Raw genomic sequence first — 23,692 nt, 5'->3', positions numbered from 1 at the left:
GTGATTGCCATGTTTTTATTGTCATTGTTGTATTTTTAGCAGATGGAAGGAGTTTGGTGCTTTGAGATTTTTAAGGAACTTGGTTTAAATTGTTCACTTAAAAATTCCCAGGTGTTAACTATGACTAAAGTCATTTTTTAGCTTATCTTTGTTCTGTCTGACCTGATAACAAATTGATGCTATTGCCATGGCCTGTGAACTATTAATTACTCTTTATAATGCTTTTAATAAAGGGAGAGAGTCTATGTTTGGATCACAGTTGAAATTAATCTGAATAAGTCATCTGGTTCCAGGCCTAACTTCTTTCCCTTTCAACTAGACTGTTTCTGTTTTGGGTATTCATTTATTCCAGACATTTTTGAGTACACTATACTAGCTTCTAGGTAGTGTTGATCTCTACGTTTCTAGGTTCAGCATAAGATATTCTTTGGTAAAAAATATTTAACTCGAAAAAGTAACTGAACTAGCCCTGTACCATATTTTATACCATTTTTCTGTTCAACTCTCAAGGTCCAGAACAGATGTATGTACATAATAGTTACAGCAGACATTGGGAGGGAGAGAATGAAGGGGTTGTGAATATTGACCTTTAAAATTACATAAATTGATCCAGATTTTGAGGTGGTTTTTTTGTTTGTTTTTTACGATTACATTTTCCCCCTCTATTCCAGTTTGTATTCACAAGTATTTAAATGACATTTTCATTTAACATCAAACCATTTATTTTTTCTTTTTTTAGCAGTATTTTGGCTTGTTAGGGAGTGAGCTAGTTAGGCATGAGGAAGGAGGAGAATAGATACGCTCATTTGATTGGAATTTAGGAGATTTAGGATATATTATCTTTCTTTTTTTTAAAAAAAAATATTTTTATTGATTTCAGAGCGGGAGGGAGAAAGAAACATCAATGATAGAATCAGGAATCAAACCGTGACCTGGTTCATAGGTCGACGCTCAACCACTGAGCCTGCTGCTAGGCTAGGATATAGTTTCATTTCTGCTACATGTTAACCATAAGTCCTTGAGGTAGGAACTAGATGGGTGGTTATTTGAATCAGTGGAGGGATGGATACCAGCGATAAGAGAAAGTCAGAGGGCTTATTTCAAACAAAGCCATTCTACTTTTAAATGTTTTGTGTTACTAGAACTTTTCCTGAATTTTTTGGGAGAAAAAAACAAACACGTTCCTTGGCCTTAAGCTTTATATTCCTTTGTCTGTTGTCTGGATTATAGGCAAGTTTGAAAATCATCAGGGGGTTAGAAGGCAAAAGGAGTGTATTCACACCTAGCTGGGTTGACCTGTTGACATTGAATGAGGCATCTTTCCTTTCTGAGCCTCCTGTTTTCTTTCTTTTTTTCAAGCCTCCAGTTTTCATCAATATAATGAGTATCATAATAATTGTCTTGCCGAACTTACAGGGTTTTTCTGTGAGTCAGATGACGTTTTATGATGAAAGTCAGATAACAAGCAGTTCAGATGTTCACACATACAGAGATATTAATATTCTGCTGTATGGACCATATTGTATCACAGTATAATTTATAATTAGTGGAAAGAATTAGCATAGAGAAGTTGGCCGTCTTCTTTCCCTCAGGAGTTATAAAAAAACCCTGGAAGTTTTCTAAGATGATACAAAGTAATGGGGATTGAAAGGTGAGTGATCTAAAATGCAAATTCTAAATTCCTTCTAGAGCTTAGAAGGATAACGATTCACCTTTCCCTTCCCGTCCCTTTTCTTTAAAAAAAGAAAGAAGGAAACAATTCAATTTTCTGTATTGTACTAGGGTTAGATAGTATGTCAGTGATTTCTGTGGCTCTTATTTTCTTTGAACTTATTAATATTTTGAAGGCTTTGGATCTACTCTTATCATTGCTTTTTATTGAATAAAAAAATTACTCCTTTATTGCTTCTCTTTGCCTTAACTATAATTTATAAGATTCAAGGCAAAAATGGATTATTTGGAACTCTTACAATACCACCTTGGAACAGGGTTCAGCATTAAGCCCTTCTTATTGAAACAGTAATCAATTCAGCACTTTTTGTTTTTACAGAAAATGAACAACTACCGTCTGCTCTGCCTCTGCTTGAATATTAATGTCTGAGGAAGTCTGATTTTATACAGTGTATTAGAGTTCTGAGACATTTAGAATTGATAAGAATTATAGCAGTCTTTGAATAGCATTATCATTAGTTTCTTATATGATCTTATTAGATAAACATTTTCAGCCTTTAACCATTTGTATGCCATAAGTGTCTATAGACACAAGCAGCGGACCTTTTCTAATTAAATTCAAAATATTGTGGCAGTTAACTGGTTAAAGTCCATGCCCCACTTTGAAAATGTGAAAAAGAGCCTACCTTTCAACAATGTCAATTGAGGTTTCAAAAAAACTTGATTCTGCCCAGCTAGTGTAGTTCAGTGGTTGAGTGATGACCCATGAACCAGGAGGTCACGGTCAGGGCATATACCCTGGTTGTAGTCTCCATCCCTACCCAGTAGGAGGCATGCAGGAGGCAGCTGATGATTCTCTCTCTTCATTGATATCTCTCTCTCTCTCTCTCTCAAATAAAAAAAAAATACATTTCAAAACAAGAAAACCCCACTTTATTCTTTGTGCCTTAAAAGTGCATTAAAACAGTATGTATGAATTTCAGAATAATTATATTGAGTAAAAGAAGCCAAAAAAAAGTTAAATGTTTTTAAGTTCCATTTAAAATTCCAGAAAATGCAACCTAATCTCTAGAAAACACATTGGTTGTTGCCTGTGAATGGTGGGAGAGATTGATTACCCAGGGATAGGAGCAAACTTTTGCCCCTAGATATGTTCACTGTCTTGATTTAGTGATGGGTTCCAAGGAGTACACATATGACAAAACTAATTTAATATTTCAGATTGAATATTTGCAGTTTATTATATGTCATACCTCTATAAAATTACATGTTTTTATAAAAACAGCAAGGAAACCTATGGCTTAATAAAAAGAACTAGAAATTATTAATAAATGAAATACTAAAGCTACCTGTCATTGGGGAAAGAAAAGATCAGTTATTTTGCCTTTTCAAATTTCCCCACTCCTTTTTGACATTTATGGTGACATTGGTGGTGGTTTTATTGGTATTCTCATTTTGTAGAATGTCAAATAGTGAGACTGGAACTTGAACCCTGGTCTGAGTTTACTTCACTGTGTTGTTTCCTTGATGTGCAACCCTTTTGTGAGCTTATCAATCTAAAATTACATTCACTTTAAGGAAATTACTTGTCATGAACACCTGTGTATTTCCTTTCCTTTAGACTGCCTTTTGGGTGAATTATAGTGAGAGTACTGGCAACTAAAAATTGTCAGGAACGTGATACATTTGTTGTTTTATGTTATATAAAATAAGATTAAGAGATTTTTTTAAATCCCTTTCATATAGCTTTCTGAAACAAAGGTCTTTACTGCCTCATCTGTTCCACAAGAGAATCATGTCACACCTGGGAAAAGGTAAATACTTTTTGCCATCTTTTGTTTGTTGTAATTGAAATTTCTGCTCTTAGGAAAATCATTTTGATTCTTGGATCTGTTTTGATTATTTTTACCTTTTCTTGAACCTCTTTGTTTTTTTCCTTTTCCATCTAAGACTTTCTTTGACCCCAAACCTACCTGGTGACCTGACAGAGCCTCCATCATTTCCTAATTGTATCCACTGATGAATTAAAATAGCAGTTATGTTTGTGATTTGTTATCATTTGTGACAGAGATTATGTTAAACCTATGTAATGGTTCTTTTTTACTTTTGTAAACATGTTTTTTTGACAGATGAACTTAATACAAAATATCCTTTGGTTTCTTCATATAATATCATTTATTTAGATCTCAGGCTCCTTTTTTATGAGTTCTACTAGTTTTTATTTTTTTGTTAATCCTCACTCGAGGATATTTTTCCCATTGATTTTTTTCAGAGAGAGTGGAAGGAGGTGTGAGACAGAGAGAGCGAGAAACATCAATGTGAGAGAGACATATTGATTAGTTGCCTCCCACACACACCCCAACTCGGGGCGGGGATTGAGCCTGCAACCAAGGTGTGTGTCCTTGACTAGAATTGAACCTGCCACCCTTCAGTCCCTGGCCTAGCTCAAACCACTGAGAAACCGACTAAGGAGGTCTCTACTAATATTAACCCAATAGTCTAGAGATTACAAAAAAGGAAGGAACTTAGGGGTAATAGAAATGTTGTTAGTATGTGTACAGAATTGAATTATTGAAAAACATTTATTTACATCCTAGTTTTCACAATAGCTCTAAAATTTTTTTATTATAGTTTTAAAATGCAGGGATCTAAAAGAATGAAAGCCTTGATATATATGATACCTGAGAATTGAAGGCAATTTTAATCTTAACATGCTCAGTCTCGTGCTAAATGACATGGTTATAAGACTGTTGCAGGAAAATAAACACAAAGGTTATGTCTAGCAATATAATGTTTTGTGAATTGCTCAGAATTTCTTGTTAAGTGTACATCTTTATTGTATTTATTGCTCAATGAATTTTATAGGATCATTTTCATCTTTTAAAAAATACGAAGTGGATTCTTTCATGCTTATATTTCAGAAGACAGTGTTGTCGTTTGTTTTGTTTTGTTAATGCTCACCTGATGATATTTTTCTATCGATTTTTAGAGAGAGTGAATGGGAAGGGGAGAGACTGAGAGAAAAAACATTCGTGTGAGAGACAGATATCAATTGGTTGCCTCCCACATGCACCACTGAGCCAAACCTGTTAGGGCAAGGATATTTTTTCCATTGCTTTTCAGAGAGAGTGGAAGGGAGGGGGGTATGTGTGGAAATGAGAGAGAGAAAGAAACATGGATGTGGGAAGAGACACATTGATTGTTCCAACTGGGGCTGGGAAGTAAACCTGCAACCCAGATATGTGTCCTTGACCAGGAATTGACCCCTTGACCCTTTGGTGCAGGGATGGGGGTGGGGGTCGAGTGGATGACACTCTTAACCATTGAGCTACTAGTCAGAGCAGTGCTGTATTTTTCATGCATCAATCTTTTGGAATAGAACTTGCTCTCTTTTTTATAGTAATACAACCTTTTTTGGTGGATGGGTCATATGTAATATAATTACCCTGGGTTTCTATCCTTGACGTATCCCATAAGGCAGAAGATTACCTTGGAATCCAAAATGCTAGTCTGAGACTTCAACCTGGTTATGGGAATGTCTGCGTGGTAGTGCACAGGTGGAGGAACTCTGGCCCAAGAACTTTGTTTTGTATCAGCACTGAGTCTTGAATTATTTCAGCTCTCAGAATCTGTTTCACTGGCATGGTGAAAGTGTCAGAACTGACTAGCAACTGGCCTTGGAAAGGGTTTAATGGAGCATATTATGTTACGTAATTCTGTGTACCTTGCAGGTCCTGCGGAGGAGAGTTAGTAGCTCACTCACATGTAAGGTGGTAGTGTATGTATCTGGAAGATAATTTCTTCCTCATGCTTTCAGGTTTTTAGGCCATCGTTTTCAAATTGGATATGTGTCTTTCTGGGGGCATCACAAGAGTTGTAGTTAACAGAGTATTTGTGAATATATAGTGCATTCTTTCTTAAATATTTAAGAGAGAAAATTATATGAGATTTATACAAACCTAAATATATTATTGGAAAGAATGCGAAACTTACAGGAACATTTATGATAAATATGAAACTGCTTGACTAGGCTACTATAGCTGTGTTCCTCATTCCCCCAAAATATGAACTCACTTTCCTTAAGGAAAGTTTGAGACACTGGTTCCAAGTGATAAAAGGAGCAAATATCCTAAAGGAAACGAGCCAAACTTCAGAAAATTCTTTCAGTTTGCTCAATTTCTCTAGATTTTCAAATAAGTTGTCACTATTGCATTTCTGCGGAAATAATCTCCATGCACCTTTTCATTTTTCTTCTCTGCAAAGCTCTGCTTCAGTCTCTGTGGCTTTAGGGTTTATTTGTTTTGTTTAAAAAAAAATTTTTTTTTTTTAGGTTTTTTTCTTACTTGAGTAATTTTTGGCATGAATTGACTTTATATTGATTCACTTATCAAATTCATTTGCTGGTAAGATTTGTTTATGACTTGTCCTCATTTGCTTTTTGTCTGCTTAGCGTTGATCTGGTAGCCTTGCTCCAGAAGCCTGTTCCTCCCAATCAAGCCTCAGAAGTCAGCTCCTTTGAAACTTCCCAACAGCAGGGCTTTGGCCAAGCCCTTGTTTTCACAAATTCTCAGCACAGCAATCAGATGGCACCAGGGCCTGGCAGCTCCACTGCTGTCAACTCCTATTCTCCTCAGAGTCTGGTAACTCACTTTCATTTCAGTATGGGATCTTAAGGAATGCTTTTGCTAGAATGACACATGCCTTATAACTATATTCTAAATATAAAAAGTTATGCAGTACATTTCCGTCCGGAAAACAATGATGTGTTCATTTCCAAGCACATATCTGATGCTTCCATGTGGAATTCAACTACTCTGAGTTTTCTGGGCAAAGATAAAAATACTTATTTTTGGAAGTTGAAATCTTTTCTGTCATAATTACTCAGGCATTCTTATTAATGATTTTTCTTGGATTTTGTTTCAAAGTCTGTCTCTAGACTTATGCTGTTAAAATTGTCGTTTTCCAATTTTCTTAAATGCAAATGTTTGCCAGTATTTGCTTACTGAAATTATGTAAACACAGTTCTGTCCAAGTCTGCCTAGGTACTTATATATATTTTTTATTTTTGTTTTGCTATTCCATAAACGTGGTGTACTTTTTCTTAAAAAGCTGCACTATGTAGTAGAGACCCTTATAATTTGAGTGTGCTTTCATTGAAATAGTGTTATCTTCTGCTGCATATATGATTCTGACCTCCCATGAGAATTAAGCTCCTATCAGAGATAACTCAAGGAATTGTTAGTGAGGGATGCGGAGATAGGCTGATGGAAGTAGAGAAGCGTAGAGCAGTGATCGCCAACCTTTCGGACCTCACGGACCACCAGTGATCCGCCGACCACCGGTTGACGACCGCTGGCTTAGAGCATAGGATGTAAAAGAATGTAGCTGCAGCCTGGGAGAGTAGTCTCTGTCTAACCATATGTAATTGTGAGTTGGCAGAGGGGAGGTTGAAGGACCATAAACATAGATCCTTAGCTTTCACTAATAATTATTTTGGTTCATTTTTACTGTATTTTACCTGAAATTTACAGTTGAGAAACAGAATTTCTTATGAATATGATATAATCTTTTCCTCTTACTTGACTCAAAATCATTTGCTATACCCTAATAAAATGTAGAAGTGAGTATGCAAACTTTTTATTGCTATCTTCTATTCTGCATAGTCATCTCATGTCAAGTATATCTGGCTTGGGGCATACTTTATATTTTTACTGTCATGGATGATTGTGCATGAAAGGGCATCAGTGCTTGAAGTGGGACAGCCTGAGCCATAGTGCTCTGTTTGTTTTGAGAAGGCCTGATAGTACCTACCACTCATTTTTGATTGAACCATCATGCCCTTTCCTCCTCTGCCTTTCCATTTGCTACTAGCATATTGATGTCATGCCCTTGCTGACTTCCTGGAATCTTAGGCCACTGAGAGCATAGGTAGGACATGAGGTGTTTTTTTTTAGTGACCTGTGGCTTTTTGTCATGAAAAACACCTTGAGAAACTGGTAAGAATTGCTTTTGTAATGTATTAGAGCAGTGGTTCTCAACCCTACTGTACTTTTATAATCAACGGGAAACTTCAGTAAATAACGACAGTAATAGTGAGCATAATAAAATAATACCAGAGTCTACACAAGACCAACAGAGTTTTAAAGTTGATTGAAATGTGTAGGTGGAATTGAGAAATCCTTTGGTGGCGCTAGTAATTGATGCAGTGATTTTTTTGTGTTGTAAAGCACATAGAAAGTGCATTTGATAAAAATTAGCTGATGTAGAATAGAGATTAGGTAGGGAAAAGATGAAGAGTTAGAAGAATCATTCGAAGAGGCCTTCATTGAACAAGTGGGCTTGAGCTGGGTTTTGGCAGATTTATAGCAATGAAAGAGATGTGTAATGGTCAGCATAAGCTAAGAATCTGGAGTAGTAATAAGTAATGTTAGCACAACTGTTCCTTAGAACAACTAGGATACTCTGGGCCTTTGGGTATTGGTAACAGAAATAATTTTATTTCAACTTTCTAGATCTGGCCTCTTGAGGGAATGCAAATCACTTCTGTTTTTGACCTTTTAGGTAGTTTTTGAAAGTTACTTTTGACGAAGAACTTGTCTTTTCAGAAACTGAATGATTTTGATAATGTAAAAATGCAGTTGATCTGTCATTATGTTCTCTAGTCATTAGGTTTTCATTTTCCTAAGATCTTGATGCCTGGCCTTACAGGATAGATAGGGGAGGAGTACAGGATAGATAAAAAAGGAGTCTTTTGTATGCTTGCTTGTGGGACATATTTGGTGTTCCCAGTCATCTAAACAACTTGAAATAAATTTATCAGTGTCCAGGGTATTACTCAATACCTCCTGTGTCTTATTTTGGAATACTAACATTTTAATTAAGTAAGTGCTGTGATCTGCATTTAATCTTGTAGACCTTATGGCTGATCTTTTTTTGAACAGACCTATTCGAATCATTAAAGATAATTAGTGTTCCACACATTAAGAAAAACTGTGTTTTTGTTTAAGCTTGTGCTTGTCATTTAATTCATGGCATTTCTCCTTAGTTTAAAAAAAAAATGGTATTTTGTTTGTGAATTTGTGACATCACTTTTTAAAATCAATTTCTTAAAATCCAGGGAATATGTTTCCCTTTCCTTTAACCTCTTATATCAGAATCAGGAAGGATTGCTGGATTTATTTAGTCAGATCTTGTTGCATAATAATATATATTTTTTAATTTAATAAATCTTTATTGTTCAGATTATTACAATTGTTCCTCTTTTTTCCTCCCATAGCTCCCCTCCACCTGGTTCCCATCCCACCCTCTGCCCTTACCTCCCCCCCCCACTGTCCTCATCCATAGGTGTACGACCTTTGTCCAGTCTCTTCCCGCACCCCCCACACAACTTCCCCCCTGAGAATTGTCAGTCCACTCCCTTTTATGCCCCTGATTCTATTATATTCACCAGTTTATTCTGTTCATCAGATTTTTTATTCACTTGATTTTTAGATTCACTTGTTGATAGACATGTATTTGTTGTTCATAATTTTTATCTTTACCTTTTTCTTCTTCTTCCTCTTCTTAAAGAATACCTTTCAGCATTTCATATAATACTGGTTTGGTGGTGATGAACTCCTTTAGCCTTTTCTTATCTGTGAAGCTCTTTATCTGACCTTGAATTCTGAATGATAGCTTTGCTGGGTAGAGTAATCTTGGTTGTAGATTCTTGCTATTCATCACTTTGAATATTTCTTGCCACTCCCGTCTGGCCTGCATAGTTTCTGTTGAGAAATCAGCTGAAAGTCGTATGGGTGCTCCCTTGTAGGTAATTAACTGTTTTTCTCTTGCTGCTTTTAATATTCTCTCTTTGTCTTTTGCCCTTGGCATTTTAATTATGATGTGTCTTGGTGTGGTCCTCTTTGGATTCCTTTTGTTTAGGGTTCTGTGTGCTTCCTGGAGTTGTAAGTCTATTTCTTTCACCAGGTGGGGGAAGTTTTCTGTCATTATTTCTTCAAATAGGTTTTCAGTATCTTGCTCTCTCTCTTCTTCTGGCACCCCCATAATTTGGATGTTGGTATGCTAGAGGTTATCCCAGAGGCTCCTTACACTATCTTCAAATTTTTGGATTTGTTTTTTTCTTTTTGCTTTTCTGGCTGAGTGTTTTTTGCTTCTTTGTATTTCAACTCTTTGACTTGATTCTTGCGGTCTTCTAGTCTGCTGTTAGGTCTGTGTATAATATTTTTTATTTCAGTCAGTGTATGTTTAATTTCTAGTTGGTCCTTTTTCATATCCTCGAGGGTCTCACTAAATTTATCGGCCTTTTCTAGGAAATTCTTGAAAAACCTTATAACCGTGGTTTTGCACTCTATATCCAGTCGTTTGCTTTCCTCCATTTCTTTCATTTGTGACCTGTTTCTTTGTCTCCGCATTTTTGCTGCTTCCCTGAGTTGATAGAGTAGCTTTGTGTGGTAGGTGTCCTATAGGGCACAATGGTTCAGCCTCCCCAGTTACCTAAGGTGGACACTCTTGGTGCACCCCTTTGTGGGCTGTGTGCTCAGCCTTGTTATAGTTAAGTCTTGATTGTTGTTGGTATCACTGGGAGGAATTGACCTCCAGGCCAATTGGCTGTGAGGATCAGCTGTGTCTGTGCTGGGAGAACTGTGCTGGAGACACTCTTAAGAGACAAGACTTGCAAAATTGGAAAAGCCTCTGTGCTCAGCTTGGATGGGGCGAAGTTTCAGGGTGGAGCAGACAGCCTTGGTTTCCTGTCAGTCCTGCCCTAAGAGGCCCCTGGGTCTCAGTGTCCCTCGGTAATCGTTGCAAGCACCTCTGAGAGAAAGCCACCCTCGAGTTTCGTCCGCTGCCAGACAGTCCAGTTTCTCCCCGAATGAGTCGGGGTTCCCAGAAACTTGCCTGGAACTGGAGTTCAGCGCAGTCGGGAGCTTCTGTCTCCCTCCCACTTTAGAAAGCCAGCCGCGTACTCAGCCTCCAGTGCATTCAACAGTCAGTCCTCTCTGTGTGTGCGCGCCTCCGAACCTCTACCTTCCACAGTTCCCGAGTCTTAGCGCGCTTTCTCTTTTCCTGACAGTCCAGATTCCCCCCGAATGAGTCTGGTTTCCCAGCGTCTCGCCCAGGACTGGAGTTCAGTGCAGTCGGGAGCTTCCTTCTCCCTCCTGCTTTAGAAAGCCAGCCGCACACTCAGCCGCCCATGCACACAGCTGGCCGTCCTCTCCGCGTGCGAGTCTCTGTACCTCAGCCTTTTACAGCTCCTCTGAGTCTCAATGTGTTTTCCTCTTTTCTTCTAGTTGTAGAATTTCCAATTAGCCAGATTTCCTGTGGTTCTGGATGGTGTTCATTTTGACTTTTAGTTGTAGTTTTGATATTGTTGTGCGAGGCAGCAGTTTAGGTGTTTACCTATGCCGACATCTTGGTTTCTCCGACAGGTGTTTTCTTTTTCTTTCTTTTTTTAAATAAAATATCTCGCCCTGGCCCATAATAATATTTTCATGTAGTGTAATCATATGAGTCTTGCTAATTCAGGTGTTCTGGGTTATAGTTTTTAAAATCCTTGTGAAAATACTTGGCATGTTTTAAAGCCTGGGGTAGATATTCTGTATTGTTTAGGAATTCTGCTTTCTTTCCCTTTAAAGTCATCCGTCCTTGGTTCAGGATTTGGAGAGCTTGCACCTTCAAAAATGGCAAACACCACCAACTCCCAGATTTTGGACCAGTTGAAACCTCCAACTTTGGGCCAGTTTACTACCACGCCAAGTTTGCAGCAGAATAGTGCAAGTGCCCCCACAACCACTTCTTGGGACCTCAAGCCCTCACCTACCCAGTCCTCAGTCTGTAGCCATTTTGGTAAGTATACATTTTCTGTGGTTGCTTCACCCCTAAACAGTAGCGTAGGCTGTTGACTTGTGAACACTACTGTGGGTTTTGACCAGAGATGTTTCTTTCTTTAAATTTTTTTTTTTAATTGGTTTATTTGAGAAAGAGAGACATCAGTTGTTGTTCCACTTATTTATGCATTCATTGGTTGATTTCTGTATGTGCCCTGACCAGAGATCAAACCCTCAACCTTGGCATATGGGGTCGACGCTCTATCCAATTGAACTACCTGACCAGGGCCCAGAGATCTTTTTTTTAGTAGAACTTGGCAAAGTTTCTGAATTAAATCAGTCAGCTTTGTATTGTATAAATAAATACCTGCATTTATTTGTTGTTATTAGTAGTAGTACATACCTTGAAGAGATGTACAAAAGCATGGTAAAGGCATGTAAATAAATATAAGGAAACAACTTATCAAACCCTCTGGATTGCTTTCTCATTTTAACATTTGCATGTATCCATCATGATTTGGTTCAGCCTTTTCATCTGTGGTTTATTATTTCAAGGTCTCACATGTAAATTGGAGGTTTTCTAAATTCTACTCCCATAGTTTTGTGACATTAAGCTTCCATTTCCCACCTACTACACACACCATACTGTATTAAGGAACAGCAGGGAGTTACTTTAAAGGGTTGGTTGTGTGGATTGGTTTATGCTTAGGGCATATTGAGAGACATGGAAACACATTTCTCTGTTAAATGTCTCAGGTACTTCCTGAGTACCTGAGACTATTCCCAGGTTTGAAGTGATACCTATGAAATAAAATCATTAGAGATTCAATGCCCAGGGTTTTTATCAAGGGATGGGGGCTGGTTATGTAGGTACCCTCTGCCTAGTACACACCAAACTTCCAGATTTCTAGAAGGAAAGCAAGTGTTCAGTGTAAACTACATTGTACAAATATTCAAAGCACAGAGTCACCTTTGTTGGTTAGAGTGTTGGCATTCAGACACTAGCCAAGAGCCAATCTTGCAAGCCAGTGATGGTAGAAGAGGGAACTCTAATCTCGTGTGCCAAAATAATTTTGTTTTTACCCCTTCTTTACCTATTTTCTAGACTTTAAATCTCAGCCTGAACCATCCCCAGTTCTTAGCCAGTTGAGCCAGCGACAGCAGCACCAATCTCAGGCAGTCACTGTTCCTCCTCCTGGATTGGAGTCCTTTCCTTCCCAGGTAAAACTCCGAGAATCAGCACCCAGAGACAGCACCTCCACTGTGAACAAACTCTTACAGCTTCCCAGCCTGACTGTCGAAAATATCTCTGTGTCTGCCCACCAACCACAGCCTAAACACATCAAACTCCCTAAGCGGCGGATACCTCCAGCTTCTAAGGTGGGTATTCCATGTGAATCTGCAGTCCCAAGGTGGATGTATTTTAACATTTAGCCTAAGTGTTGGATTAGCAAGTCTCAGAAACAGAGTGTAGTGTTTTTCAAGCACATAGCTTACTGCTTTATGAGGAAGTGGCAGTTTCTGAGTGGGCTAATATTAGAGGGAATGAGTTTGTGCTGAGAGACAGAGAATATTAATTCAAATTACTATATCTGGCTCAAAGAATCTTATGGTCTTGTGTGCTTAGTTGTGCTGCCCCATAGTGGAGGATGAGTGGGTCTTTTACCAGATAATGCTTTAAAGCATTCTGCTCTTTTACTCATCCACAGCCACAATCCCCGCCCCTTACTGTTCTAAGGAAGCAGTTGGTAGCAATGACCATTGTCCTGTTAACTTGTAATTTTTCTTTGCTCTTGTCCCTTCTGTCTCTTTTTAAAAAATCCTATTCCTTTTTCCTTTCTTTTGGCCTTCTGTGCCTTGTTCCTCAGGCCTGCCAGCTATGCCTTGGGAACCCAGTGTCCATTTGGCTCTGGTATGGACCCTTGAGACTTAGAATCCATGACCTCTGTTCCTGACATGGCAGCTTTGCCTTTTCAGATCCCAGCTTCTGCAGTAGAAATGCCCGGTTCAGCAGATGTCACAGGATTAAATGTTCAGTTTGGCGCCTTGGAATTTGGATCAGAATCTTCTCTTTCTGAATTTGTATCAGCTGCAAGCAATGAAAATAGTAACCAGATTCCCATCAGCTTGTATTCAAAGTCTTTAAGGTACATAATCCCACTTCTCTGATTTTGACTGGAGTAAGTCTTTTGTTTGCAAGGTAAAACAGAATAGAGCCTAAGAAATCACCTGGTGGAGGCAGACAATACACCCTGTGGTAGTGGATTTGTGCAGCCCTCACTAGTATCTAATCCAGAACTTTTCTTCCATCACCCTAAAAAGAAACCCTGTGCCTAGTAGCAGTCACTTCCAATTTCCCCTTCCCCTCATACCTAGCAACCAATAATCTGTCTCTGGATTTGCCTATTCTGGACATTTCATATAACTAGAATCATGCAATTTATGGTCACTTGTGACTGACTTTCACTTACCATAGTGTTGTGAAGGTTCATCTTTACTGAAGCTTGAATGCATTTTGTTTCCAAATAATATTTTATTGTGCCGATATACCACATTTTGTTTATCCATTATGAGGTGATGGACGTGTGGATTGTTCTCACTTTTTGGCTATTATAAACCATGCTGCCGTGAACATTTAGTTACATATTTTGTGTGCTTTTGATTCTGTGGTTGTATACCTAGGAATTGCTGGGTTATATGGTAACTTATATTTAACCATTTGAGGAAGCATCAAACATTTTCCACAGTGGCTGCAGCATTTTACATTTCTATAAGTAATCTCTGAGAGATTCAGTTTCTTCACATCTTGCCAACACTTTCATTCAGTGGAATATTTTATAAATAGAGAAGGCCAGATTTTACATTTTATTTTATTAGTTAATTTTTCCACTTTCCAGAGCCCAAACCTGATATTTGCATGGGTTCCTTTTCTAAAGATAGTCTCAGACATCTAGATTCCTTAAAAATTCTTAAAGCTAAAAAAAAAAAAAAAAAAAAAAAAATTCTTAAAGCTGTCCCTTTGCCTGTCAATTAAGTTAGGTGGGTCTAGCTTTTTATGGGGATGGTGCTAGACTTGGGGGATTGTTTTGAATCTTCATTGTATTAAATTGAAGAATGCAGTAGTATATAAACTTGTGGTTGCAGACATGTTTATTTAATTTAGAGTATGATGAAATAGTTCTCCTTCATGAAGCTATGTAAATTGACACAAATGTATGTCTAATACCATTTGTAGTGATTCTTTGAATACCTCTCTACCAATGACCAGTGCAGTACAGAACTCCACCTATACAACTTCAGTCATTACCTCCTCCAGTCTGACCAGCTCATCACTGAGCTCCACTAGTCCAGCAACAACGTCTTCCTCCTATGACCAGAGTTCTGTGCATAACAGGGTTGCATACCAAAGCTCAGTGAGTCCGTCGGAGTCAGTTCCAGGAACTGTCACGGTAAGTGGTCTTTCGAGTTTCTTCCTGTCCTGTTTTGGAACTCAGTGTGTAGTTTGAGCCTTTTATTTTACTCTCACTTGAGGATATGTTGATTTTATTTTATTTCTTAATATTTTGTAATTCTCACCTGAGGATGTTTTTCCATAGATTTTTAGAGAGAGTGGAAGAGAGAGAGGGAAAGACAGAGATATCAGTGTGAGAGAAACACATCGATTGGTTGCCTCCTGCACAAGCTCTGACCAGGGCCAAGCCTGCAACCAAGGTATGGGCCCTTGACAGGAATTGAACCCGAGACCCTTCAGTCTGCAGGCCGATGCTCTGTCCACTGAGCCAAACCAGCTAGAGCTGAAGATATGTTTATTGATTATTTTTTTAAAGATGGAGAGGGAGGGAGTTGGGGGAGAGAGAAAGAGAAATAAATGTCAATCAGTTGCCTCTCGTATGCTCCATGACCATATGTGCCCCAACTGGGGATTGAATCCCAAACCTAGGTATGTGCCCTGACTTGGAATTGAACCCATATTTTTTGGTATGTGGGATGACACGAACTGAGCCACCTGGTGGGAAATTAAGCTTTTTTATTGAGACTTTCTTTTACAATTTACTAACCTTTTGAGTAGAATCCTTGTAGTTTGTTGAATTTGCCAACAGTAGGCATCTCATTTAAAACCTGCATTTCAAGCACCATAAAAACAGGAATGTGTGTAAATGGACCCAGAAGCTTAGTATAAAGATAATATAGAGCCGAAACCGGTTTGGCTCAGTGGATAGAGCGTCGGCCTGCGGACTGAAAGGTCCCAGGTTCGATTCCGGTCAAGGGCACGTACCTTGGTTGCGGGCACATCCCCAGTAGGAGGTGTGCAGGAGGCAGCTGATCGATGTTTCTCTCTCATCGATGTTTCTAACTCTCTATCCCTCTCCCTTTCTCTCTGTAAAATATCAATAAAATATATTTAAAAAAAAAAGATAATATAGGGACACACCCCAAATTTCTCTTAGTGGTTTGGATGGGGTAAGAGGGGAACTATAATCTTATCTGTAATATTTTAGTTTCCTATAAGGCAAAGATGTTCACACATTATTGGTGAGAACTACTGTAAAAACTGGATGATAGCCCGGCTGGTGTGGCTCAGTGCTTGAGCGCAGGCTTATGAACCAGAAGGTCACCATTCGATTCCTGGTCATGGCATATTCCTGGTTTGTAGAAGGCAGCTGATCAATGATTCTCTCTCATCATTGATGTTTCTATCTCTCCCTCTCCCTTCCTCTCTGAAATCAATCAAAATATTTTTAAAAGGTGGATGAAAAAATAAAAATATTAAAATATAGTTGAATTGGTCTAGCAGAATTTGGATACATTTTCTAAGTCTCCTTCTAAGCAGGAACTATTTGTACATCTCTACTTAAATTTTTTTTTGTTGTTTATACTTTCCTTCTGTTGTTTTACGTATTTTATATTAGGTGTTTTCCTCAAATGTCTGGTGACTCTAGGCTGCCTACTTGACACTAAAAGGTTAACTGAGGGCTCTGACTTGGGGTGGGGAGGTATAGGTTGCTGAGTGTGGGCTTTGATGTGGGACTGCATGGGTGGGCTATTTCTTTTTTCTTTTTTCTTTTTTCTTTTTTTTTTTTTACTCCTTCCTCAGCCCCTTTGAACCTTTTCTGTTAAGCTTCTTTCGATTTACAAGGGACTGTTCTAGTCTCTCCCCTATTCTCTATAGGGCCTATGTCTCTCTGTCATTGTCATAAAAGCCTTGTGGGAAGAGAAGGCTGCACCCCAGTCATGGTGCATACGGGGGGCAACCAATCAATGTTTCTCTCTCTTCCTCTCTCATCCCCTCTCTCTAAAAATAAAAAACATTAAAAAAAAAAGTCTGTCATATTGCCCCTCAATGTTATGAAAGGAAAACAAACAAAACAAAACAGGCCACCATTCCTTGATTATGTTTCATGTATTTGTGGCTAAATCCCAATAGAAAATCGTGTAAGTTTTTTTATTTTTATGGGTTTACTTATTTTCTCTTCCTTATAGAATGGACATGGTGGTGGTCGAAGTCAGCAGACAGTAGACAGTAAGTGTACAAACTAACTTTTTTGTCATGGCTGATGGAAACCAAACAAAATAAGAGCATCACTAACTTGATAGGCAATGCAGTAGGTTAATGGCTAATTCTGCAAAAAATAGTCCTTAAAAAATTTAAAGATATTTTGCTCAGAGGTACAGGTTCTAAGATGGTCAAAGGGCTCCCACTCCAATAATGTAAAGAACTTTTAAAACAAAAATTGGTGTGCTAGTTCAGGAAATACATGTTCATTGCCTACAGGTTCTGACAGACAATTGCTAGGAAGAGAGATAAAATGTTGCTCACTGGAAACACTTTGGAGAAAATGAAGGGATTCCCCTGTTCCCCAGTTTCAGTACAGCTCAGTGATCAATGGAAATGACACAGGTGAATTTTGTTCTTGGCTAGCCTATCTGTGATTGTTTATGGTGATGTTTGTGATCATTCAGTAAGGCAAGTGGGAATTGAGTATGGAAGCCCAAAAGACTCTTTTTATTTACAATTTTTTGGGACATGGACATGCAATTGTACCAGAGCTGGACTGGGCTTCAGTCAGAATTGAAATGACATATGAGTTACCTAGAATTTTGGTATTGCTGGGCTGCCAGAGTTGTTTGGAGATACGTTGGTAGCTCTGAGAACATTGGCTGTCAGGGGAAGTTCTCATTTCACAAGCCCTGCTGGCTAGTTTCTGTAGTCCAGACATGGGGTTGAGAACACATAGAGGTGCACTAGATTATTTGGAGATTTAAAATGAGATGTAAGATGCTTAAAAAACATAGTGTGCATTTTAGATAGGTTTTTATCTCCCGTACTCTCTTCTCCACCCATTCTCTCTCTCTCTCTCTCTCTCTCTCTCTCTCTCTCTCTCTCTCTCTCTCTCTCTCTCTCACACACACACACACACACACTCTCTCTCTCTCTCTCTCTCTCTCTCTCTCTCTCTCTCTTCCAGAAGCTTTTGGTGGACCTCTTATCAGTGTGGTCCAAGACCTAGGGAGATGTGAGTTTTAGGACAGGGACATTGTGGTGTCTTCATTTGATGTCTAAGAACAGGTATATTTGGAATAGACTGTTGGTAAAAAGCAAGCCTCAGGAAGTAAAGGCTATTGTAAGAATTGATTACATTGTGTTTTGAGCCTGTTGCTGCCTGTGCTTGTTTTCTAATCATCCTTCTTTTAGAGACTAATGTGTTTTCTACTGGGCTCCCAGGGAATGCTGCAGGTGGGTACTGGTTGCTTCTCCTTCCTAACTGGAAAAGACAATGATGCTTTATTTCCAAGCACATATCTGAGTCATATGTGTGGATGGCACTAACACTGAGTCTTTTCTGCAGTGACGATTGATAGCACTCATGGTCTCCTGAAAACCTAATGTGCTCTGAGGTTACTCTCTTCAAGCACATGTGAAGGAAATGCTATGCTCCCTGTGCCAAAGTAAGAGTTCAACAGCAGCTGTGTGATCTTCCTGTAGATTTGAGGCATCTGTAACTCCACAGCATATGTACCTTGGGCTCTCAGCCCTAAATTGGCTATGAACTTTCACAAGGTCAGCCTGATTTGGTACTGATTTGATAGAAGCAAATACTTACCTCTTGGGTGGTCTCGCCCACCAGATTTTCACTGTCCCCATGTTGTGCTTTTTAAGGAAATTTTGTGTTACTTTGTAATTATTTCAAGCTCGGAGCCTCTTTGTGGGTGTGGCTTAGGGTTGACCTGCTTCCTTTAGTTGGGGGAAGTATGTCCACATCATAGGACAGTTTATGATTATAAATTGCTGTGATTATGTCATTTCCTACTCTGTCTGGGTCCTGTGCGTCTGACCATTGTGTGTCCTTTTAATAATCGTATCTGACAGAAAAGAGACCAATTGGGGACATGCTGGGGCATTTTCCATGGGAAATGTAACTTTATGTATGTCTCAACTGCTCCTGACATGTCTCAAGATATTGAGCATATTTCAGATATTCATGGTTTGATCTGGAGTTAAACAGATCTTTTTCTTACAGCGACTGCATCTGTTCCTGCTCCAAAGACAACAGACCCTTCCTCGGCCCTCCCATCTGTGGCATCCCTTCCCAGCACCACCTCCTGCAGTACGCTTCTACCCTCTGCATCTCAGCACACTGCCACTTTGCCCTCCTTGTCCCAGCCTGGTGACCTGTCCAGCACCCCCCTCTCTCAGCTTAACAGGTATGGGGAAAATATGGGCTCAGAAAGAGAGGCCCACACTGGGGCGAAGTCCTGGAGCCTTTATAGAAGGTTCTTCCAATGAACAACACCGACTTGTTGCCCCTAGCACCATGTCCTGGCCTTTTGCAATAATGCTCTAGATAGGTTTGGACTGGGTAGGGTCATCAAAGCACCACAGATGTAAACCTTGCTTGTTTGTAATGCCTCTGCTATCACAGAGAGCACTGGGCCCCCTGGGAATGGGGTGGACCCAAGGGGTGGCTGCTGCTCTTATTCCGCCCTCAGGAGGGTGCCACTAGATAAGCCTCCTCCCAGCTCTGGGCTCCTGTCACTGATGCAGAGTGAGGTTGCTGTTGGATTTCTGAGCACGTCTCTGATTTATGCTTGTCATGGCTTTATAGATCAAGTTATTACAACAGGGTGTAGGAGAATGGGTTTCATTGGGTTCTCACCCCGTGTCTTCTAAGTTGAGTTCACCTCTTTCTCCCTTTAAGCCAGGAGCAAAAGCATTTGACTTGAATTCTGGATTTGATGGGACTTCAGGCTCTGATTCTGGCATGTGGATTGAACATAGGAACCTTTTTCCCTCACACACAGATTTAATGAGGTCTTCAAGGCTGACATGTTCTTAGTGAAATCCTATTCTTTTTCCAGTCTAAAGAACAGATGGTTAGAGCTGACTGAAGCTGGCCCTGGAGGTTTCCCAGGCCAGGATGTTCCAGATCTTCGGGGTGGGTGACCCTTTAGGTCATTCTAACTACCAGCACACCTGGACTGGGTTCCAGGTGATGGGAATGACACTGGGGCTTCTCCTGAAGGGAATGGGTGAGCTTATACCTAGCCCACCCGACGCGGGGGCTCCGTGCCTGTGGAGTGACTTGGTTGGGTGGACATACGTGGTGCTCTGTTTTGTCTTCTAGTTCACTCTCCACCCATCAGAGCAGCCTCTCCTCTGCGCACACAGCACTCTCCTCCAGCACGTCACACACAGTAAGTGTCCTCTGGGCTCCCCCACCCACCACCCTGCTCAGTGAGCTTGGAGCTTAGTCACCCCAGGTGGGCCTTTAGTTTGTGGATTTTAAATATGTGAGATAATCTTGAATTCTTTGGCTGTAATGTCTTGCTCTAAGTTTGTGGGTTGAGCTGTTGACTTCCTAGGCACCATGCTTTCTAAGTTCATGCCTCTGGAGAACTTGTTTCTCTAGGCCTGGTATGTGATGAGCCAGTGCTGTCAGGTGGTGAATTTACTCCCAACAATTCATTGTGCTTCCTGTTTATTATAGGAGACCTTTCTGCATAGCAGGGGTGATTTATTTTCTGGGAAATGTTATGTTGAGGCATTTGCAAGCTTTTAGAGGAAAGTGGGCCCATTGTTAACTTCAACTTGGGCTCCACTAAAAGTCAACGTTAATGAAGACCATTTTTCCTGGATAACCCTCTGTTACTTTGTGAAGGCCCTGTAGAGAAAATCCTTTAAGGTGAAAGAAAGAGCTTATGTGAGAATATCCATCCTTTATGTGCACACACATATCTTTTTGAGACTGACAGCCCTGGCTCTACCCCAGTTGGTGTAGCTCTGTCCCAATTTGTTGGTGGTCATGGGGACTTTCCTAATTCTGGCATTAGGTATTCTGTTCACTGTTAGCACTGGCGCTCAGGCCATTTCCCCCAACTCAGAGACAGAGACTTTGGGAAGGTTGATATTGCAGAACCAAGTCAGGAATGTGGAGAGGTAAAAGAGTAACCTAGGTGATGGTTATTGAAGTGTGGCTTCTCAAGGTTTGAAGTTGGGAGAAGAGCATGGTTTTAGTGGTAGGGGTCAGTCTAGATTGTGATGGGTTGAGGCATGAATTGTGAACTGGCAAGGAGTCAGGGTAGTGACCTAATGCTAGGAGAGACTTGAGCATAGCTATTTGAGGAAAGAAAGGTGCCTGAAAAACGAATAAATGTCTCTCTCCTGGGAGACAGGAGGCTTCCAGTAAGGTTAGAGTGGATGGGTCCTCAAGCAGGGAGTGAAGCTTTGGGTACAGATAAATGTGGGAGTCTGGAAATTGGGAAAGTTTGTTTCCTTTAAAGAAGAGATCAAATAATTTGCTGCAGAATGAGGTGATGGAATAGGGTCAGTTCTATCTTTCCATCATGATCTAGCAAACAATGAGGCTTTCAAACTGTAGTTTTCCAAGTGAATGTTAGGCATGATTCTGTGTCATAAAATACACAGAGCACCGTCTTCATACCAGAGCACAGGGTGGATACTTCTGCCCACCTGCCTGTGCCCCATGTTGGTCAGTGAGGGCCGTGAGCTGCCCCCGTGTGAGCACTGGTCTAGTGGCTTCTGTTCCTGGGCACTGGGGCATTGGAGCCAGTGCTTCTGTTTGCACAGGTCAGCAGCACTTTGTATCTTGTCAGGATACTCCAAATCATACCATCTAAATGACTGTGGCCAGAATTGCCTTGTCCAGGGAGTCCCCCACTTTGTCAATGTGTTGGAATTGCCACATTGTAATATAGCTGTAAGATTTATTAGTGAAAGGTATAAAAAGGCATATACTAAAAATTTTTTCTTTCATCGGCTTAAAGTTCTGCCCCTCTTCCTCCTGTTTGCTTGTTCCTCTAGAGTTCTTTTTAACCTATAAAATAGTAAATGCATACACGTAGTCATTTTTCTCCCTCTTCTACAATAGAAATGGGATATTTCATACATTGTGCCCTTCAATGCTTTCCCCCACTTAATACGTGCATTTTTTAATTGTTTCTATGTTGAAGCAGAGGTCTTTGTTGTTTTTCAACAGCTCTCCTGCATCACAGTATGTGATCAGTCCTCCACTGATAGAACTTTAAGCTTGATGCTTCATTTGATAACGTTCTGCCAATGTTGTTTCGTCCTGCAGCAGTAGTAGAGGGTAAACCCTAGTGTGGACTTGCTAGGCATTGTCATTTTATACAAAATGCCAAATGCTCTGCTTAGTGATTTTGACCTGCTTACCTCCCACGGGCAATGAATGAACCACCCTATTTCCCTGCTGGCCCCTGAAATGATGTTGCTGAATATTTGTATTTTTCCAATGTGTTAATAGAAAAATGACCTGTCAGTATAATTGAATGAGGTTGACCATCTGTTTTACATATTGGAAAGCCATTATATTCTTCTTTTTGGTGAGTTATTTATATTCTTTGCTCATTTTCCTGTCAGGTCCTTGGTGTCTATTTCTAGGCACTCTATATTCAGGAGACTAGTAAGTAGCCCTTTGTCATCAGAGGTACAGATATTTTCCCTATGTTTGTCATTTTATAAGTATTTTTTATTTTTATATAGTCAGATATGTCAGCCCCTTTTGTAGTCTGTTACAGTTAGATCTTTCCCGCTTGAAGGTTACGAAGGAAGTCTTAGTGTGTTCTCCTGCCCTTCCTGTCCTTGTGGGAGATTTGGTACGGCTGTGTTCTTCACCCATCCTGACTTCCCAGCCCACTTGGTGCACTGAGAGAGTCCTTGAAATGGGGCAGAGGCCCCTGACTCCAGCAGCTCGTCGCCCTCATGAGTGTGGGAGGTGGGGGTCAGAGGTAGAAGCCCTGTTAGGGTCAGCTGGACGTAGGAGAGGCTTCCTGGATGCTTGAGTTCCTTTCAGCAAACCAGGAACTAGTTCTCTAGAAAGTTGCTCTTAGTGGGAAGCCTGGACCCATGCAGAGCAGCATGCAGCGGTCTGGCTGGGCAGATTGGCGCAGACTTCACCCTGTTCCTTGGCTCTCCTCGCCTGGTTCTGTCTGTCTGGGCTGAAAGAGCAGGAGTCCTGGGGAGTCTGAGGAGACTATGATTTTAGCTGTCTTTCCCTTGCAGAACCAATTCTAGACGTTAGGGCCCTGAGGCTAGTGATCAGGTGGCTAGGGCAGCCTGTGGGCTGGGACCTATAGAGTTGTCTGTGTGATGGGAAGCAGAACACATGGTGGTCCCATTTCTCCTGGGGCTTCCTGTTCTCTGCCTTCTCCTTCAGGAGTTTTCAGGCTTCTTTGTTCTATACACATTCTGGTTTGGAGGCTGGTCTCGGTCTTACAGAGCCTTTCCTTCCCCCTTTGGTCATACTTTGCCCAGCCAAGTGCATCTCTTCTACCTTAATACTAGCTGAAGTGGAGCAGCCAGGCTGGCTTCCTGGAACTCCGGCTCTTCAGAGCTTTCTTCTGGGTTTCGTCCATCTAGGTGTAGGCCCTGGTGGGGGGACTCCCCAGGACTCTTGCTTCTGCAAAGTTCACCAAGTTCTGGAGCAAAGGCCTCTCCTGGCCACCTGTGACTTCCAGATCAGAGTAGCTAGGAAGCCTAATAGAAGGATATCCCAGAATGCTCTGACTTGGGCCAGGCTGCCCGTGGCCTCTTTACAGATCTCCTGAGACTACTTGCTTTTCTGTGAGGTGGGTTCTCACCTTATACTCAGATGTCTATGTTCATTTAAAATTTACTTGGGCGCTTGCCGATATGGCTCACTAAAAGGATGCCGGTTTGA

General features: G+C 40.4%; 1 protein-coding gene across 10 annotated transcripts in view; it reads left to right on the top strand.

Moving 5' to 3' along the window:
• The window catches only part of UBAP2 (ubiquitin associated protein 2), a 120,999-nt gene that overhangs the window by 89,601 nt on the left and 7,706 nt on the right, over positions 1–23,692 (top strand). For 7 of the 10 annotated variants that reach the window (XM_080671232.1, XM_080671231.1, XM_080671227.1 and 4 more), the window contains 9 exons: positions 3,418–3,485; positions 6,122–6,311; positions 11,304–11,514; positions 12,601–12,875; positions 13,473–13,642; positions 14,731–14,944; positions 16,977–17,016; positions 19,016–19,199; positions 20,120–20,189. In XM_080671232.1, coding sequence (XP_080527358.1) covers positions 3,418–3,485; positions 6,122–6,311; positions 11,304–11,514; positions 12,601–12,875; positions 13,473–13,642; positions 14,731–14,944; positions 16,977–17,016; positions 19,016–19,199; positions 20,120–20,189 — 1,422 coding nt within the window. Of the gene's footprint in view, positions 1–3,417; positions 3,486–6,121; positions 6,312–11,303; positions 11,515–12,600; positions 12,876–13,472; positions 13,643–14,730; positions 14,945–16,976; positions 17,017–17,268; positions 17,435–19,015; positions 19,200–20,119; positions 20,190–23,692 lie in introns of those variants that run through there. The other 3 variants (XM_080671229.1, XM_080671226.1, XM_080671225.1) reach the window with 3 other exon arrangements.

Source organism: Plecotus auritus (genome assembly GCF_963455305.1).
Source record: "Plecotus auritus genome assembly, chromosome: 5".
Taxonomy (NCBI): domain Eukaryota; kingdom Metazoa; phylum Chordata; class Mammalia; order Chiroptera; family Vespertilionidae; genus Plecotus; species Plecotus auritus.
Note: the sequence above shows the minus strand (reverse complement) of the source record. Positions and strands in the feature narration are given on the sequence as shown.